The sequence below is a fragment of the Stegodyphus dumicola genome, chromosome X2 (assembly GCF_044657685.1).
Source record: "Stegodyphus dumicola isolate Sdum_Otavi_A_Nest chromosome X2, ASM4465768v1".
Lineage (NCBI taxonomy): Eukaryota > Metazoa > Arthropoda > Arachnida > Araneae > Eresidae > Stegodyphus > Stegodyphus dumicola.
In genome coordinates this window covers 122,729,649-122,751,985 of record NC_140781.1, presented here as the reverse complement: position 1 = coordinate 122,751,985, position 22,337 = coordinate 122,729,649, and the positions used below count along the sequence as shown (strand labels likewise).

At 30.8% G+C, this 22,337-nt stretch overlaps 1 protein-coding gene across 4 annotated transcripts in view; it reads right to left on the bottom strand.

Moving 5' to 3' along the window:
• Positions 1-5,728: 5,728 nt before the first annotated feature.
• Positions 5,729-22,337, bottom strand: part of LOC118191758 (Golgi-pH regulating cation channel) — a 240,620-nt gene continuing 224,011 nt past the window's right edge. For all 4 annotated transcript variants that reach the window (XM_085809783.1, XM_085809784.1, XM_085809785.1 and 1 more), the window contains 4 exons: positions 13,431-13,501; positions 9,806-9,858; positions 9,679-9,709; positions 5,729-5,925 (listed from right to left, as the gene is read on the bottom strand). In XM_085809783.1, the coding sequence (XP_085665909.1) occupies positions 5,884-5,925; positions 9,679-9,709; positions 9,806-9,858; positions 13,431-13,501 (197 nt within the window). In that variant the 3' untranslated portion in view covers positions 5,729-5,883. The remainder of the gene's footprint in view (positions 5,926-9,678; positions 9,710-9,805; positions 9,859-13,430; positions 13,502-22,337) is intronic.

The window sequence follows — 22,337 nt, the reverse complement described above, 5'->3', positions numbered from 1 at the left end:
AAATTATAACACTAACAATTCAGTAAAATAACTATGTAGTATACCACTTTAACCATAAATGCAATAAATAACACTAGAAATAATTTTCATTGAAAATTCACCTATGCACAATGTAAAACAATTTCACTTATCTACTTTATATATAACAAGTTTCGTTCAGGAATACGTTAAACAAAGATTTCGGAAATACATCTTTCAAATAGACCTGTTTTAGTTTCAACAACCCTAATTTTTTATCATCACCATAATACACATCAATCATTCGACCTACAACCCGTTTGTCAGTAGATATGTTATCTTCTACCAATAAAACTAAATCTTCTATAAGAATATTATCTTTTTCAAATCTCCATTCCTTTGCTGCAGTGCATTTAAGTAACTATGGTGACATTTGTTTCCAAATTAATTGTATGATTCTTGTTATTCTCTGCTATTTTTTAAGTCGATTTTTCATTTAACTTTGTTAAATCAAGCTCAATAACTGAATTTATTGATCTATTTATCAAAAAATGTGCAGTAGTTAACACTCCAAAAGCATCTTCATTAGCTGTTACAACACAGAGAGGTCTTGAATTTAAAATTCTCTCAATCTGTATAATTATTGTTAAGAATGTTTCATATGTTAAATGTGCGCCACCTACAATTCTTTTAAAATAATACTTAAGTGATTTAATTGCAGCTTCCCAAAGGTCTCCAAAACTGGGTGTCCCAATTGGAATGAATTCCCATTCAATATTCTAGACAGATAAATAATTAGCTGGTTTCATATGGGATTTTAACTAGACTGTGTAGTCTTTTTATTCCTTTGTTGTCACCAATGAAATTTTGTCATTGTCAGAACATAATTTTGTGCATTTATCCCTATGAGATTTAAATCTCTTTTATGCAGCTATGATGACTTTGGAAGTTAGACACATCACCATTTCAATATGCTCTACCTTTTAACCTTTTAACACAAAACACACAAATATGCAAACATACATTTTATGTAAAATTCCTTTTCTTTGGTTGCAAACTCTTATAAAAATGGACCACAGAAGTCCACTCTACAATTAAAAGGATAATCTGGTACAGATCTGTCTGACGGGAGATTTCACATTATTTTATACACAACTGGTTTGTTTTTAAAACATACAATATAATCATGTACAACTTTACGAAAAATACATGGACCATTTTAATGGAGAAAACTTTTCGCACACGACTCAATAATGCATTTGCACCAACATGTGAATTTTTTGTGATAATGTTCAATAACTAATAAAGTAAATTTGAGAACTTTAGGTAACACTGCCAGATATTTAGCAAAAGTAAGATTTGTCTTACTTAAACAGCCTCCAAATCAGAATCCATGAAGGGATTCAGATTCTTTAATTTACATAAGACTGTTCTGTGTCATATTAATTGGCGGATGTCCTCACCAAAGCATTAATTTTGGGTTTTTCATATCAGAAACAATTCTGCTTTGGCTATTTCCTGCATGCTAATTGGTCCTGACAATCTTTCTAAGGGCTTTAAATTATTCCCAAACCTGAAAATAAAACTATTTTCATATCAGAAACAATTCTGCTTTGGCTATTTCCTGCATGCTAATTGGTCCTGACAATCTTTCTAAGGGCTTTAAATTATTCACAAACCTGAAAATAAAACTAACACATAAAATAGTTACGCAATTTAAGTAAATTATGTAAAAAATTATTCACAGTCACATTCAACGTTGATAAAGTCTTTATCAGATGAGTTTTTGAGTTTGGCACTGAACTCTTAATTTTTATCAGAGATAGTTGCTATACGACTTGGATAGTCAGTGTCCACGAGAAACACTGGACCAGACCAACATAATTTGCAATGCACTTGCTTATTAGGATTTACATCCCATGACAGGAGATCTGCTGGATTCTGATCCGATGGAACATGATGCCACTGTTGGACAGATGAAAGTTCTTAAACTGTGGCCACTCTATGCTGAACAAATGTCTTAAGGTCCATAAGTTCCTTTTGCAGCTATGTGAGGACTATTACTGAGTCTGTACACAAGTTGACTTGAGTCACTGCTACTTTCAAGGTAATCAGGGCTTTTTTCACCAACTTTGATAATAAGACAGTGGCACATAGCACTTTTAAGAGGAGCAACTTGATTTACTCATGATTAACCTGTTGTCCCAGAAGAATCGCTGGACTTGCAATAAACTGCTTCTGCGAAACAACGTTTAGAAGCATTGGCAAAACCATGAATCTCAACAGCTTTAGCTTGATCAACCACAACATGTCTGTCAATATCAATGTTGTTTATGCTGTCTAGTGTCACCAGAAATTGATGCCGTTTCTGATTTTTCCCAGTAGTAAGTCTATCACTCCAACCAATTTTAAGATGCCACAGTTTTTGCATAAAAATCTTTACTTTAGGTATAACTGGGACAAGAAGATCCAAAGGATCAAATATTCTGGCAATTAAAGATAAGACATTTTATTTTAGAGTATGAACCAATCCCTTATTAGTTTCCATGATACACCCAAGGTTTTAATTTCAAACAGATCAAAGAAACTGTATTCTTTCCAATTTAGAGTAAGTTCAGAATGACTTGTGCACCACTTATGCAACTACTCTTTGCAAAACTGCTATAAGCTGCTGTTGGTCTCTTTTAACACAGAACCTCCACATAACACATCATCCATATAGAAATTTTCACTTAACACAGGTGCTGCCATTAGAAAATTACTCTCTTTATGTGAAGAAAGCTATTTTAGTGTCCTCACTGCAAAGAAGGGAGCACTGACATACATAATTACTACCATCTCATAGATTTTTGGTGGTTCATTGGCACTATCACTTCACATAACTCTTTTGAGGCTGTGTTGACTTTTATCTATCAGTATCATCTTATACATCTTTTTTACATTGGTCATTAAGGCATATACATGAATTCTAAATCCCATCAATTACCAAAAATAAATCTTGTATAACTCCACCGTTATACTGGAGAGTTGAATGAAATCCATTACTTGTTCACCTTGAACAGTTAAACATGACTCTTAAATTAGTAGTGGTGGTTTACATACTGCATGTTGTGTTGCATAATATGCCACTTCAGGCTCTTTCTCTTCTTTAACTTCCTTCACATATCCTACTTCAATATACTCATAAATGAAGTCACAATATATATATATATATAGAGAGAGAGAGACTTTGGATCTCTCGACAAGCGAGTCTACAGCCATCTGAGTTTTTTAACAGCAATCTAATTAAACTGATCTAAACATGAAGGATCCTATTTAAAGGGGCATTGTTACCACTTATCTACATTCCTCACTTCTCCTGTGCACTTGCACAAGATGTTCCTCACATATAGAATTTTCTTTACTTTTGGTTAATTCTAAATGTACATTTTTATTTCCCAAACATTTTTTAATGTTTCATTCAGATTCCCTTCCCGTATCAATCCACAATGTATTTTAGTCTCATTTCATTGATCAATACTTCCACTTGTGATATAGCCAAACACTGTATTCCGTAAAAGCAATTTTGAATTTTGGGCATAAATTTGTTGCGGTCTCAATAATTCAGGATATCTCTGCACCTAACATATGAACTTTCCCTTGGATATTAAAACTGTAATGAGCTAAGTTTGAAACCTCAACATTTACATTGAGTACCTGATGTGGTATAAGATCTGTATAGATAAATTTATCTCTTTCTCAAAACTCCTGTTTTAATTTACAACTGTTGTTGTAATGTGATCCTTCACTACCATTGACAAATCATTTAAACACATAATTAATTTATTTACTTTTTCGCTTTTTAGTCCTCAACACTTCATACATTGTTGACTTAATAAACATGTCTGAGATCCTGAGTCCAGTATACATCTCACCTCTTCTCACTGCAAACTGTTATTTTTAATTAATGCTCAAACTGTACTTAATAGAACATCTTTTGTGTTAGCTCTCGCAAACCTTGAAGTGACGACAGATTTATTTATGTTTGAATCCTGCAAGGAGGGAAAAACTGCATTTTCACCTATTTGATTTCCACTAATGGTTTGCAGTTCAAGGATATTCAAAGGAGTCCTGCAATCAGGCTTATTTTTATTTCGTCTTGAAAAATTAATTAATTTATTATGTGGCTTGCCACTGAAACAATCTCTTCCTGTACAATTTCTTGCACTACATTTCGGGGGACAAACATTTGAAGTATACCTTACTTATTTTTACCACGTCTACTCTTTCAGGAACCAAAAGTCTTTTAAATTGCAGACATGAGTTTAAAGCATAGACTTCATTGTTTTCACACAAATAAAATGTAACACATTTTTCTTCTGATAAAAACAAATTTGAGACCTCTTTTTTTAAAACACAAATTCTGAAACTTTTGCTGCTTATGACTTTCATACTGTTTAATTTTGTTTCCATTCGAAGGTTTCATATTTGCATTATATTCCCTTTTACTTTTACTCTTTGAAGTTAAATAAATGTCACATTCTCATCCTAGCTATTCTGGTTTAAAATACAATTCTCCTCTTTTAGTTGCTATATGAGTCACCAATTCACGATCAAATAAAACGAATATTTTAACTAATACAATTAATTCCCATAATGATTTAAAATCACTTACTTTATGCAACTGACAATAACACTCGAATGTAGCACTTAATCTTGATGCAAATTGCACTGTCTGAATATAATTTTTGTACTCTTTGAAAACAGTTTAAAAACTATTGTGTCGTTAGCTGAAATTCTTTCAACACTATTCTTTTAAGCTTATGATAACTGCACAAGTCTTCTTGAGTTAAATAAGCCATTAAATTATTAATGCTCTCACCCAGATTATTTCAAAGAATTTCCGATTTTAGCTCATCAAGCACATTTTTGGTTTCAGACACTTTCTTGGGGGACTGGAAAACAAGATTAAGCAACTTTAGTCTTGAGGGTACTGGGACACATACTGTTTAATATGTTTTATTAAATTTTCTAAACTGTCCTTTGACGGCTCTACCATCGAAGATGATGTATTTTGAGACAACTCCTTACACATATTTGCGATTTCCAAGTTCTTTTTCAAATTGCGCTAGCTTGATTTTCTCAAACTCTAGCTTTGTTCCATTTCCGAGTTTTTTAAGACAATTTTGACTTGGTTTTGGTTTTGAGTTTTTTCACTTCCTCAAGCACATAATTAACTATACTTTTTATTAGCTCCAGATCGGTTTTGAAAACCATACTAGTTTCTATCAAATTCTTTAAATCAACAGTTTTATGTCTTTTGACAGACCTAACTAGACAGCAATGAGTTTTATTTGTCTTTCCTTAATTACACAATTACAGACATATTATAAATAAAGCTAAATAAGGAAATTGCTCTTACCTCAAATCACTAGGATCACTGAATTGCTTTATGGACTTGTTGGGAATTATCACTCTCTCATACGCACTTTGTATACTACTATCCACTGATTTATCGCATCATCCATTTCATAACGACCCATGTTATGAAAACTCTTACTTAGTATAATAATAATTACTTCCTGACCACTATAAATGGTTATTGATAAACTTAAATAATCAGTTCACAGATCACACACACAACAGCTCTCAGCCACTTTTTTCACCTCAGGGGACCAGCTGCTATTTGGACATATACAAACATCAACACTACTAAAAATATTAACTGATAGAGATAGGGGTTCATGATTCTTGAAAATCAAAGGAAGAAAAAAGCAGACACATAAACATATTTGCCATAAGCATAATTTTAATACAGAGCAATAATTTAACAAGAATATTTACAAAGTACATTTTCAAATAAAAAAAACTTTCATTCAGTAGTACAATCACAAATATTAATATTTAGTTCCTCATTCCATTTACTGGAAATGCAAATATAAGGCATTACTCCATCTTGCTTCTTTCAAATTTTGTTGTCATTATCTCCTGTAGCATTAAAATGGAAGACTATTACTGACATGTATAAAGAGCACAATGTATTTTTATACAATGATGGTAACATTAACACAATTTTAAAATTTAATTTAATAAAACAAAGTTATTAAAAAAAGGAAAAAATGTAAAACTTAGAGGAAATCATTACTACCAAATCTCTTTTAAAAAAACATGCAGTAATTTCTGCTGCGTGTACCAGAAACTAGTTTACAGAGACAAATCTACATGTTAGAGCAGATTTCTGCACATAAAGAAATTCTTTATTAAATACTGGGAATTGCTAACTAGCAGTACAGAAGAGTAACTGCAGTTTTAATTCACGTGATCAGTTGTATTTTAACTTGGCTAGCATTTCACATTTTAATATAACAATCTGAGAAATTTGGAAATTACTTATAACATATAGCAGATTTATGTATAGAGATATTGTTTTTACACACACACAAAAAGATGAAATTAGAAACATAAAAATCATAGCAGTGGTTTAAATGGGATAAACATACATACATTAAAATGCTACATATTCCATTAGCAGAGCAATACAGAGTGATTACAAACTTAAATGACTTTAACATCCACAGAACAAAAGATGAGGATATACATGGGATATGTGCTGTTGAGGTTAAAGGGAAAATACATTTTTTTTGGGGGGGGAGAAGAAGGGGAAGAATTAGTACAGTATTTTGCCACTAAAAGACAATGACAAGGAGCTAGGACTATAACTTCTAAACAGATTATCAGGAACTTTATTAGAACAACTTCTAGGGGACGTTTCTGTTCACCATATGTTGAAACAGCAATGTAGTATTGAAAGTTGCATTAAGGATTTCAAGAGATCCAACTCATATTTTACTGACCTTCTGCTTAAACGCTGGATATCAGTTTCACTTATACATGTAAGTTTTAAAAAAAACTCTATGCCAAAGCGAGGTCACAGGGTAACCACGCATCTGTAAATAATACAAAAGTCATTGAAAATGGGATAATCAATTTTAGCCTGTAACCAATATGAACAGTTGATCTATTTTACATAAGGCTGTAGTATCCAGCTATTCCTACTTTTGTAAAGCTGGAACTGTGCAAGGAGTATACTACAAAATGCATTTGTATGTATGCCTCACATAACCTTGAAGTGCCAGCCTCATTGTGGCCTCTTTTGGCCAAAATGAGCTGGCTGCAAACTTACTCTATACAATGTGTCCACTAAGTCCTTATACAGCCTTCATTCCCACAACTGTTGGTCAAAGGCATATAATTACAAAATGTTTTGTTATTCTTAAATTTAAAAAACTACTTTTGAAAATATTACAAAATTTAACTTTTTAAATGGTCCCACTGTCCCTATACTTATTACCAGTAAAAATTTACACTTTAAAAAAAAAAAAAGAAGATAAAGTAAGCTTGATTCAAATAGAAGAAAAATTTAGATAGTCTTAATATGAAAAATTTCATTATATTCGATATTATTTTTTATGCTAATAATGTTATGAATAATATGGAAATAAATTTAAATTGATTAATACGTTTCAAAAGTCTGCAAAGCAGTACTTGTCAATCTATTAACACAGAAATCTTTTTCTAAATGGATAATTCACTTTCCACTTCAACTGCAAATATCTCACAATTCAATTTATGCATGATGCCTGAGCATGATCTAACATCATAATTAAACATTTCAGTCAATTTCCATTACAGAGGAGTAAATTTCTTGTTTTATTTTTTAGAATGTGCATGCCATTCTACTAACTGCATACAAGCAGATGATATAAAAAAATAAGATTCATAATTTTTACAAAATTGTTTGAATTTTTAAATGCCAGAACTAGAATACCTGCATCACTTCAAAAATTTTCTCCAATTGGATACATGTCTATGACAAACATTTACAAAAACAGGCGTTTGTAAGGACTTTTGTACACTTGGTGTATAGTAACATAATCAAACTGTAAAGGCTTCTATTGAAACACATCAGTACGAAAGGAACAGCTTATGTGGCAGTTCTGAGTGTTTACTGCTCCCTGGAAGAAAAATGTGGCTCACTTGTCCAAAGGTACTTCGAAGTCTACATCATTCATTCTCATTCTTACTAAAAATGCAGAGTAAAAGAGATGTGTTTAAGTAGGTTTTGTGATTTCAAATTCTGAACCATTCACACTTATCGATATCACTTTACAATGGACCATAAAATCTCATACCTTTTCTTAAACCTTTCACACTGCAATATTCTGAGAGTGCAGTAAGGAACTATTAATATCCCTCCACCTGAAAAATATAACTTCAGCAAAAGCATCTGTTCTTTCTTCTCTAAAGGCTGAAGGAAAATCGATGCATTCTTAATTAGCTGGATGAGGATCAACACGAAACTATTTTACAAAACTAAACCTTTGCTTTTTAAACCAAACGCACACTGCTTCCTAATTTGTATAAATTTTTACTGAAAAGCTCCATCAAGAGATGCGATTTTGAATGACAATTCTTTCATTTGGAAATCATCTTCCAATTATCCAAACAGCATGTATACCAAGTTTCATATAGCTTTGAAACAAAGTTGGACACTGAAAGGTGGGAGAGAAGTTTATTATAGATGATCTGCAGCAGTTAGCAAAAAAACTGGGTAAAATGTTTCTTTAAACACATGAAACACACATTTCTTTAAACACTAAAATACCTCACTTGAGGAAACTAAATAGTGTCAACTATATATAAACAAGAAATGGTCAGGGAATTTTGAAAAATTACATATGTAAAGCAATTTATATTAAATAGAAATAAAAACACAGGAGAAACTAGCTTAACCACTTAGCAGTTTTGCTCGAGCACTGCTCTGATGCTACAAAAGGGAACTTCTCTGATTTGCCTGTACACCACTCGGGCAGTATTTTTTCCTACACCAGTCTGATGATTTGTCTGGCCTTTTTCAGTTTTTTTACTTTGCAGCGTTTTTAATAAATCTCTAATAGTCCAGAAGAGACTGCATTGTAAAACCAGTTCAAGGACAGTGAAGTGATTTTCATTTAGGCTTCGTTTAGGTGCTTAGGCTCAAAAAGGAATGACATCAGAAAAGAAAACAGATACTTTTATCCTGGTTGTAATACTGGATGCTGATAACCTCCATGTTTTAAAATACATCACACCAAAACTGAATTTTGAAAAGAAATAAAAATGTAAGTATTTAAAAAAATACATCCCCCCCATCTCCTATAAAGTGTTCTTTCCAACTTTTACACATTCATCAGGAAAAAAGCCAACTCTAAGTAAAAATGCCTTATTTTCAATGTAGTTAAAAATTAACTTAATAAACACAATACTTGAACCAGGTTTGACTGCTGATTTAAATTCAAAATTGTTTATTAAAAATATGCTTATTTTTAACACAATTGGGCAGAAAAATAAAACTGGTAAATGGGTAATAAAATAAATGAGGATCACAAGAAACAGCAAGGCACTGAGACAATGAACAAATAAACTACTATAAACTTTTTAAGAGTGGAATGCTGAATAGGTAAGGTGAATATAATTATAATGCCTTTGCATATTTTTTACTTCTTCAAACAGAAAATTAGATCAACTTAATTCATTACTAAAAACTATTTTCTGTGAACTGTCAAATTCTATAAGCATTCATCGAATATCCAAGTATAAATAAAATTTATTTTTAAATAAATTCAATACAGTTAAAAAATAAAAATTCCCTTAATAATAAGATTTATTCTAAATATATAAAATTAATTAATCACTCATTACCTCATCGGAATCCAAAAGACTAGGTAAGGCTCTGAAAATGTAACACACATTAAATGAGTTCTTCATTTATAAAAGCTACTGTCATAGATGCATGAAATCAAATCATAAAATACATTTTACAACTTACACATCTGATAAAGATGTAGGAATATTTTCTTCCACCCATTTTAAATCTTCATCCTACAGATAAGTATAAAGAGAAATGGAGTATTACAATGTTACCAATTTTAACTGTTTAAAAAGTTAACTAAAACTTTAAACATGCATCACTTCACAAAGGCAGAAAACATTTCAAACTAAAAGTAAACAGAAAAAAATATCTTAATGGTGCTGAAGATAAGCTGAGAATTGAACATCATTTACTCACTCTTTATACAAAAAACTTTCAAGGTGTTTTAAGGGTACTAAGTTATCAAACAATATTTAGTGATCATATTTAAAGCTTCTACCTCAAAAATATATTAAAACTTATTATAAAGTTTTGTCTCCTTTAAAAATTTGGTGATTGTTTTGATTACTGAATATTCCAATTTATTTTATTTGCAATTCTTAATGACTTTTTCCATTAAATTGTTCAGTAATTCTTTATCTGTTACCTAATTGCATTCATAGTTTCTTCATTATTATTATTCACCTTTTTAGCATATCTACTTATTTAAATTTAATACACATCATTTGTATGCATTTGCAGTCTTTTTGTATGGCTTACTTTAAGAACATCTGCCTTTGGCATTATTTAGTAATTACCCCACAAGAATTTTAGACCCTCCTTTGATGTTTTTCTGTCTACTCTATGAAGGATATTCTGCAAGATGATTGGGCAAGAAGAAATACTTTATTTCACTGATGTGCAAAGATCACAGTTCACTTTCCTACTGTTTATTTATGTTTTAGCTTTTAGCCATATAGCACCATTCATGACATCCACAAAATTTTTTGCTCAGTAACTGTGATAAGGAAAAGCTGAGAATAACTTGTAATAAAATCTTTACTTAAAGGGTCATTGATCAAAACTTCCCACTTAAAATTTACCAGTAAATTTGAAACTGCAACAGCATGAGAAAAGATATTAAAAAGAAGCACATTGCATAAGAAAGCAATATACAAAACTGGTTTATAATATTAGCTTGAAGTAGTATCCCAGTATTTCACAGTCAAGACCCACTAAAAAGGACATAAAAAAAAGGTTACAAGTAATCAGTGGTTTATTCTAGAGCCCTCTAAAATAAGCAGCTTTAAGACTACACTCATCACACTTGAATGGTATACTAAGCACTGACCTGTATTCTCAGTAAACCCTTATAGCATTAAGTATATTCTTATAATCCCAGACAACAATAACATACACGATTATTTTTTTCTTATTTGGGATGGAGTGAGACCTCCAGGTCTTGCTTCCAATAATCAAATCAAAACATTTAACTCCATCTGCATGATACCAAGAACATACTAAATCTATATTCATGTTTAGTGTTTATCATTAGTTGATATCAAACATACTTTTCAGTTATGTAGTAGCCAAGATGTTCTATATTATATATCAAGAGACATATTGTATATTATTTGTTAATATTTAATACCAAGATGAACTGATTACATTTAGCAATAGATTAAATCATTAGTCACACATGCATGCATGGAACATGAAATACACTGTGAGTCAGATATAAGTTATGCAGTAACCAAGATAATCTGTATTATACATCAAGAGATTAAAATATGACCATTAGGAATGATTCCATGCTTGTTGAGTAGCACAGCTAAATGCCTCAAGTCCAAATATAATTTAAAACTTGTATGTTAATAAATTGTAAAATATATTATTTTACACGATTAAACTGTATTTTTATTACGTCTATACCTAACACTTCTGGTTTACAAAAACTGGTTTATTTCTTTATTTCTTATGATTAAGATATTAAGGGATCAAGGACTTATAATTAAACTACAGGGTGGATGTAATCAAGCTGATAATACTCAGAGGTATGTGTGGAGAATATTATCTTCACCTGATTCATATGAAATTTGGTATACATGATAAACAGACCATCGGGCAAAAATTTAAAAAGAAAGATTTTTTTTGTTGAAATTGAAAATTTATGCAAATTAGAAGAAATAAATTTGCTGATTTAAAATCGTCAATGGCTAATGTCAGAAATCATTCAATTTGGTTCATCATGGTCATAAACAAGGAAAAACATTGGATTGGAGCATATTTAGGGCAACCAATCAGGACAAAAATGATTAATGAAATTACTATTACAGTAGCTAGGAAAACTGCTAGTACACCAAATGCTTCAGTAAGTGTCCAAGCAGTGGCACAGAAACTTCTATTCCTTGATCAATGATGCATAAGATTTTGCAGATCCCTACAGAATCAAAATGATCTAACATGTGAAATAGCAAGAGTCACCTAATGCTTTAATTATTTTGCTTTGAATTTTTTTATGCAAGTTTAATTGAATGAGCAACACACTGAATTTCCTGTGCATAGAAGAGTCATATTTCTACTTCAAAAGTGCATCAGCAATTCTAACTGCTACTTTCTTAATATTAGTGCATCCTTGCATTATTTAAAAATCATTACATTTGGCACAAGTAATCATATGATGTAGATACATTACTAATTTCATTCTCGCCCCCCCTTTTTTTGAAAAGCATAACATGTGAAAGTCTTGTGAGATGTATAGCATATTGTGACAGTGTTATAAGACCATGAATATGAGGATACTACCATTCAAATGAAAGACAGAGTAATTGATCACAGATGGTTACATGCTAAGAATATGTGCCATCTCTTGGGGCTTATAAAATTCATATTATGGAAAAGGATTCCGAAGTGTTTATTGAAGATGTATATCCTCTATGTTACAGCTATAAAAGTCAGCATATGACATTATCTCCCAGACTCTTCTTGACAGTATGATGCAACTGATAATACAATCATGTGGTTTCAAATATGATACACAATGAAAGATCTCACAACTTTACAATTTTATTCATGTAATAAAATTCTGGAAACCCATCTTATAGCTGTTATTCTTGATAGTATTAAATTTACTCCTGATGGAAAAAAAAATTGAACTATCTTTTTCTCTTCATGAATTTGTGCAGTCTTGATACAGATAGCATGCAAATCAAATTTCATTAGAACTGTCTTCACATATCTCAAGGTATTAATGAGTTTAGTTGTAACCAGTCTGTATATACATATTACACACAAATAAAATCCTGAAAATATTATGCAAACAATCCATGAAATGAGTAGGAATTGAAACACAGACTAATTATCAGTGTTTCATAGCCTCAGCCACTCCTGTCACTGATCACCATCTACGTGGAAAGATTAACAGATTATTTGTACAACGAATTTTCCAAAATTCACAAAAACCAGAAAATATCGTCTCCCAATACTGAAAAACCTTTTAACAGCATCAACTAAAGCTTCTCAATTTATCTATTCAATAAAATGATAGGAACGATGCAAAAATTATTTAACCACAAATTCTATTCAGAATACAAATGCAAAAGTTTTAGTTTGGCATTTTCAATGCTGTTACTCAAAATAAACTTCTAATTCGCAATATTTTAAAAACTTTAATTCGAAATTTAAGCAAATACTACTGAAAAGAGCACACAAGTCATCATGCATTTCCTACAACTGCTAGGTTATGCTAATTAACAGAAAAAAATGAACTCCACTTCAAAATCTTCTACAATGAATTAAGAATTTAAAGACAAGACATTGATACCTGCTTGGATTTTGAATCATCTTGCTTAGGAGAAGCACTTGAGTTATTTTTTGTCCTCATTTTCATACCAGCTAAAAGGTTTTATATATATATATTTGTACATCATCACATAATAAATATACAGAAAAAAAGCAAACTGCATGCATAAAATAATATGAAAAGCAAAGCAAATATTCTAAACAATTCTAAGTTTTCAAAAATAAATGCTGCCAACTGTTTTACTATGTAGTTAATGTACATGACAAATTAAAATTTAATATAGTGCTACAGTTTGCAGTGATATTTTATAAACATTTAATTTCAGTATTATTATAAAATGCTTCTCTTATCTACAATAATGTAGAAATGGAAGACACAGTTTACCATTTTTTATCAAACATTCCTTTTTAATAAAAACTCTAAATGCAACAGGAAAATCCTCATATACAGAGGCTACACAAGTTAATTATATTAAAATTATCAGAAATCAAACGAATTTTGTAAGAAATAAAATTTTTAAAATATAGAGAAGGTGCAAAAGAAACTATAAAATGATGTGCCATTTGGAAAACTATCAAATTTTAAAACTGATATATAAAATTAACTGAAAAATCACTGATACTGGAAGTATTACCTAGCTGTATGATATTATTCAGAATGAATAATAAAATGAACTCGAGTAACAAAATTCAAATGCAGAACAACTTAAATAAACCATATTAATTAGGGTCACAAAAACTGCCTTCTTCCCTTTACACCACTAAATGTATTCTGACCATACATATATTAAATACAGGATATGATCACTTAACTCTTGATGATTCAGGATTATGAAAAATTTCAAAAGAGATTCCCTTTATCGCATCACCTTTGTACGTCCCTGTGCCAGGGTCCAAAAGAATTAGCCCTTTCCAAGGCTACGTCAAACTGACCTTACACATTTTGTTTTGGAATGTAAAATTTGTATTCTCATCTAAGAATCACGAAATTTAGCCTTTATATTACATTTATTATAACAGACATTGTTTGAGTCTCCTTACAGACAATGATAAAATGAATATTTTGTAAAGGTTATATGTACTTTGATAGGTTATGTGTACTCTGACTATAAGTACTGAATACAGATTTATGATATGGGCTGTTCTCAAAGTTTGCAGGCTGGCAACACAGTACATATTCTATGATAGCAATTCTGTGAATGCAGAGTATATCACAATAGTGATGAGAAGGAAATAGATTTAATTAACAGACAATGGATCAATATTGAATTTTGTGTCTAGTTACTCATAAACAGACAAGAAACATTACAGATTATAACATTAATGTGCAAAGAGAAAATGGGCAGATTCAAAAGGTGAAGGCATTCAAAGCGAGGCAAATGCAGGATGAACTCAGACCTCAATTCATCATCAGAAATATACATCAAATATACATCAGAAATATTACATTTATTATAACAGACATTGTTTGAGTCTCCTTACAGACAATGATAAAATGAATATTTTGTAAAGGTTATATGTACTTTGATAGGTTATGTGTACTCTGACTATAAGTATTGAATACAGATTTATGATATGGGCTGTTCTCAAAGTTTGCAGGCTGGCAACACAGTACATATTCTATGATAGCAATTCTGTGAATGCAGAGTATATCACAATAGTGATGAGAAGGAAATAGATTTAAATTAACAGAAAATGGATCAATATTGAATTTTGTGTCTAGTTACTCATAAACAGACAAGACACATTACAGATTATAACATTAATGTGCAAAGAGAAAATGGGCAGATTCAAAAGGTGAAGGCATTCAAAGCGAGGCAAATGCAGGATGAACTCAGACCTCAATTCATTATCAGAAATATACATGAGCATCTGAAGAATGATGAGAACACGGTGAAAACAAAGACATTACTGAAAGACAGACAATAAACTATTCGTGAATCTGCAAATTATAAGAAGTACCTGGAAATATGTTACATTTTTGCATAATAGATGAAATATTCATTGAATGAAGGATACAAACTCTACCAGATCAGCACTGCAAGAGAATGGAGAAAAAGGCTTAATTTTCTCAACAGAAAATTTGTCCCCAAGAGTCCAAGATCTGATATTAAAATCCCAAATCAAAGCAGCAGTCCAGCATACAGAACACAGTCAAGGAGAACTGTTAAAAAATTTTGGATTTCGATCATTCAAAGAAGTTAATACTGATTTTGATTTTTGATATCTGTCTAACTGTACTGGAGAGCACTGGTTTTCAAGGAAGCAGAGATTATTGCACCAATGTTTTAAAAATTCACTTGAAAATAAAAAGATTAGAGTTAAATTCATGAAGAAGGGTTTCTCCTTTAGGATAGAACCTACTAGGTTTCTCCTTTAGGCCACCTACTATAAAATATGCTTCAGAAGATTCTGAAGAAAAATAGTGAAAACTTTATAGACCATTCTACACATCTAGCAATTTGCATGAGTTAACAAGATAGGAATCACATCAATCATAAAGTGAAAGCTACAATATTGACTATCTTATACAAATTTTCAGAAAATGGGCTGCAACTTGTATCAGAGAAGCCTTGCATCTCTGGATCCTGACCTTACAGAGTCAACATAGTTGCATGTTTTGCTTCATGGCTAAAAATAAACAGTGTTGTGGGTAAATGATCTAACTTCCTGCAGAAGAACTGCACTCGGCATGTCAGTATATAAACTGGACCAAAACTGAATCTGATTTTTCCGCACAATGCTGAAATTTCTTTTAATCAATACATTGCTCCTCTAGGCCTGAATACACAGCATACCATTTTTATTATTTTTTTGTCAAAATTCTGACTTTAAAAGGTAGTGTGTCGGAAAGGGTTAAAGTAACGTCATGATTAAAAGGACATATGTAAATTTTGATGACCATTTCATAATGCTAAAATAGAGTTTTAATTAAGTGAATCTAAAGTCAGAATGCATGTAGTCAAATTTCTTCCTAAATATTAAAAACTGTTATCCACAAAACAAGATTAAAAGGCTAAACGACAACATAGATATTTTATGAAAAAGTTTCTTAATTGGGAACTTCCTATTTTATGTTATTTATAACTATATGAATTTAAATAAATGGGAAAATGCACATAAAGTACAGCTTCAATATTTGGAAACAACCAATAAGTTGAATAAAATGTTTTGTATATGGAATTTCATCACCTCATAATGATGAGTGTATCTTTATGCTGGTTATTATGCCAATCAATAATAAAAATAAATTTTTAAATTTCAATCATTTATTATGCTTGAATTTCTGCAGAATAAGACTGAAATACTCTCACTTCCTCTCCCACTAGAGACAAATTCAGATAATATTCCAAATGATGGGATATACTACCCAAACCTTCTTTGTAAAACTCTTGAATAAAAAATAATTTATATAACTGTCATTTTCTATATTATTTATTAATGTTTATGAGCAAGTGCACTCTTGCTCCTGAAGGTTAACTTTAACAAAAATTTAAGACATAAAAACTATACTTTTGTTTCTATTAAAGAAAATATATTTATTTGACAGTTTGCATTTTCATTCTACGTTGTTCAAATTCAGTAGCCCAATGATAATATCTCTAAAATAATAATAGAATATCATTTACTCCATATCTATGGTTTAATGTGATTTTCCATTTTTAGTTTCGCATTCTGGTGAAAAGAAATATTCATGGTACTTATCCATTTTTCCGGTGCAGGCGATAAAGTCACTAATAATAGTACAACTGATGCCAAACAGAATATCCTCGCTGGTAACCTTTTATGCCTTATTTTCAAAACAAGTCACAGCCATTTCTTATCAGATTGGTTCTTTCAATACTGGCATACAGTTACATAGAATTTACAGTTACATAGAATTTTTACCAGATAGTACAATTTTATGCCCTAAGGCCATTTGCGGTAATTAAGTTAATTAGGATGCAATTACACTGCTCACCCGAAGGCAAAAATATAGAAAAGGCAAAGTCAAGGGTTAAATTCATCCATTCTAATGAAAATACACTAGCGAAGTAAAGCACTGCGGTTTTACATAATTTCTGAGTAAACTATTTGTACAAACTGAAATAATTCTTGCATTTAAACTTGTATTCCAAATTAAGATTTAACTTGAAATTAATGTAGATAATAACTGAGAGAATTAGATTTTTGTAGCGTAGTTTATATGAGATGAGATCACTTGGGTCGCGTGATATGAACTGCCAAATCAGCTTGTTGAATCATGAAAGCATAATAAATTCTTAAATTAATGCCTTTTTACAAATTTATTGGCTTTTTACAAAATTTTAAACAATATTAAAATGTTTATGCCTTCAAAATAAAAAAAATTCTTAGAACTAACATTTGTTAACATTTTTTTTTATGTGTATACTGTATGTTGTCACCAATTAAGTCTGTTTGACAAGATTTGTGGTGGCGAAATGGTAAAGTACCACATTCATTACCAGTTGGTTCTAATTGGCTCTTAGTTATTACTGCAATGTATAAGTCTCCTTTTAAGAATAACAGTTTGCAACACAAATGCATCAGAACTACTGTGAATGTTCAGACTTTTGTGCCAAGCTGCTGATACTTTCGTTCCAATTTAGACTATCAACGTTATGCAAGTGTGAGCCACAAGATGCTCAGCAGTAAAATCTCTGAACACTGGTAATTCTGACTTGCATTCAATTCCAGGGAAACGAGCTAGCTGCATGGGTGTTTTCATGGTTTTCCCTAAGCATAATGTGTATACCTGCCACTTTCCCTTAGAAAATCCTCAATGAGGGCATCCTCCCTTTAAGGAGATAGTCCTAGTGTGCTTTGCCATAATCAATTAAACTAAACCAAAACCTTATGCCAGTGCTATGATTTTGTAGCATAGTGCCATGGTTTTTATTTCATCCGTTACTTGAAAAAGTAAAAAATTGGATTTACATAGCTGTGTTCCTGAATGAAAATGCTGGGGGTCTTTTATAAAAGTTGCTTTTTTCTTTTCCAAGCTAGTCACTGACATCTATCTAACGGCCATGCACTTTTATGCCAGAGGAAGGTTTCTAAACAGCAGATGTCTAGCATAAAGGTGCTAGAACCTTTATGAAGAGGCACCATATAAAAGCAGCCAGAATAATGAATGGAAAACTTATTTCTGTGCTCAGGCCATACTAAGATTAGATGCCTTCAATGATAAAATCTACAACATATATATATATATAATTTATTTCCTAAACAGTAATGATTAATTGATTATATTATCTCCTAAGTTTAATTAAAGTAGAATTATTTTAAAAGTGTGCATCCATAACCATAGAGCTCAAATCAAAAAATTCAACGCACAAAATATAGCATTAAAATAAGTACACCATCACAACTTAATACAGCAGAATTAGAACACTTTAAACACCATGACTTCAACTCTATTCAACTTCAGATACTAGATATAATACCCAATCACAAAACACGAATTTTTCAGGAATCTCTCTATATACTAAAACAACGTTCACTTTATCCATATGGACTTAACAATTATATACATAGTCATAGAGATACTTCTAAGAAGTCTATTTTCAGCCAATTTAAACTCTACAGCATCAAAACGCAGAGAGGAAAAAGAGGAAGCAAAATAAAAAATAATGCAAGATTTTTATCCACTTTGAATACACTTGCATTGAAAAAACAATTGAAATGTTTTTTTTGACTCAGACTGCTTTCCCAAGAAACTTCTCAACTGGTTACACTCCTGTACTAATAAATTCCTTATCAAACTAAAAAAATTCATTCAAGAAAGCTACGACGACATACAAATCATTAAAGACATGATTCTTGATTTTAGTCTTTTCAGACTCTCTAATAGTCTCACTCAACGCAAAATTTATTTTAAAGTCAATTTTCTGCATCCGCAGTTTGGCAATATTCATTTCTCAAGAATCATCAGAGATTGTAAAGATTACTTCCCCGCAGTTGACACAATACCAATGATTGCATTTAAATATCAAAGGACCTTAAGCAACTTGCTTACTAACCACCATGAAATAGATGAAACTGCAGAATGACATTGTAAGACACCAATTTACAGCAATTACGTAGATTCTCATCACCAGCACATAATTACTGGCAACCTGAATATCATATAAAACCATCAACTAAAAACACTAATGAGTTATGGTACAAAATTTAGACCAGTCAGAAACATGACTACAAATTACTGTTACAAGACTTTCGAAAACAACATCAACGAATTTATAGTTAAAGCAAGCTATCAACTGAATTTACCCATAGATACCTTCTTAAAATGGAAAGCTAAAATTCTTCAATGCATATCCACAGAAATCAGTCACCTCAAATTTAAAAGCACACTGAATTGGTCGCAACTTACATCAGATATTAGTAAATTAAAACAGCTTTTTACTATTACAAAAATAGATAAAGCAACTAATAACTTTAGCATTATATGAAAACAACTCTACACTGAGATTATTCATAAAGAACTTCTCAACGCAACTACTTATCAATTAGCCAACCTTACAGAAACATCTATAATAAACAGGATTAAAACTTTTCATAAGAAACTCAATATTACTTTCAATGCAAACTACAACAGATTTACTAATCTTTATGCGATTCCCAAATTCCATAAAACACCATTAAAATTTAGATTTATAGCTAATGGAAGTAATAATTACAAGAAAAATATAGACTATTATTTTTCAGTTCAACTTAATAAAATCTGTAAATTTATTTTCAATGATTGTAACACTAATCATAACTATTGCTGGATCATTCATAATAACACTCCTGTCATTAATACCATTCATACCATTAACATCCAAAACATTAACTGCTATGATTTTGAAAACTTATATACCTCACTTCCTCTAGAAGAAATCTATACCAGTCTACTTGATCTACCAAAACTTTTCCCTAATATGCTCAATATCATGACTCTTGACAAATGGAAAACCTACCTAAAATGCACACTTTTTCATAACTACATCAAGTTTCAAAATCAACTTTTTAAACAAGTCAGAGGATTGCCAATGGGCTTACATTCCAGCACCTCGATCTGTAATATCTTTTTATTTGTCAAAGAATTTAACTTCCAAAAAAATCTACAACCACAAGAGTTAAATTACTACAAACACACCTACAGATATATTGATGACCTTATTACAATTAATAATTTTAGTAAAATTGAAAACTCCGACATTTATCCGAATTGTCTTAAACTTAATAAAACTAATAATTCACAAAATAGCATAGACTTTCTAGATCTTCAAATCATTAACTACAAGAAAATTTTACTTTTTGACAAAACAAGAAACTTCAATTTCAATACTAACAAATTAATAAATTGGAACTCCAACATATCCAAAAAAGTAATTAACAATACTATAATTAATCAAATACAACGAATTAAAACTATATGCACAGATACAATAGATTTACAATGCGAAATTTTGATCCTTATCAAAATTCTCAAAAATAATCTAATTCCCTTTCAATTTATCAACCATTGCCTTAAAAGAGCAGGCATTAAATACTCACTCTAAATCATTTAACTGATAGGGATATGATAATTTATTCCTAAACCTCAGAAGGTAGTATAAGTTGGATGACTGTCAGTTGAAAGATTTGTATACAGTGTAATTACTCAATTGTATATATTGTAAAAAGCTAATTGTCTTCAGACATATACTGTTACTAAAAAAACGGGCCTATTTCCTGCCTTTAGACTGTCTATTAGCTCTTGGACAGTGAAAATGCCCTTTTTCCTTTCTTAAATTATTAATCATTGCAACACGACAATTAGCCAAAAATTAATTAATTTCCATTCACTAGTATTTTCAAAAAAATCTTAACAGACGGTCTCTCTCAGATAAGAACTCCACAAAATACATCCCTCAAGAATTCCAAGTCCCACCCACTACCATAAATTACTTCACCCAAGTCTTACCGACTGATATTATTCAAAGCCCCTACTGCCGCTAAGAATTTTCGGACACCCTACACTTCTGAGTCAGACATGAAGAGAAGACTTTGCCAACTCCCCCACTAAAAAGAATGTAAGTTACTTAATATCTTTCTGGCCTTTATATCTTCATGTACATTCACTGATCTTATTTATATTATTTTCTATATTATTTTTATATTATTTTTATGTTTTCTTTGATTTGTTTTTACAAAGTTTGCATTATTTATCTTTTTTATAATCTTCTATGTTTATTTCAACTTTACTTTGAATTCGATTTCATAATGACAATTTCCAATGTTTAATTTCTACAAATAATATAGTACTCAAATACATAAAGATGATAGTGTCAGCGATGGTTACTCGAGTTTTACAGGATTTCTCTACAGTAATTGAATTTTACTCCAAATTGAATTGACTAAAATGCTTCATGAGAATAAGTTCTTTGAGTAGCAACTATTCGCGGAAATTTTTGGCCTGACTAGAATTGCCGGTTTGGCTTTAACTTATAACTCGAGTAAAGACAAAACACTTTCATATTTACGTATTTTTATCAATTATTGTTCATTGAACGGGAATTGGTTTGTTCCCCTTGAAAAGTCAACTAATTTCCGATCAATGACAATAATTACATGTTTTAATTTTTTCTTTTACAATTGATATATTATTCTTCGTGATGATTTAACTCCAGTCCCCGTTAAAACATTATTAACATTTTGCTTTCAAATTACTTCAAAACATCTTTCAAAATATAACTTACCAGTATGGATGCACACTTTTAAAATAATTCTACTTTAATTAAACTTAGGAGATAATATAATCAATTAATCAATACTGTTTAGGAAATAAATTATTATTAACTAACTTTGCAGCAATTGCGCAAGTAATAATAAATTGTATTCGCACTAAATGGATTTAAGTTCATACAACATATATATATATATATATATATATATATAA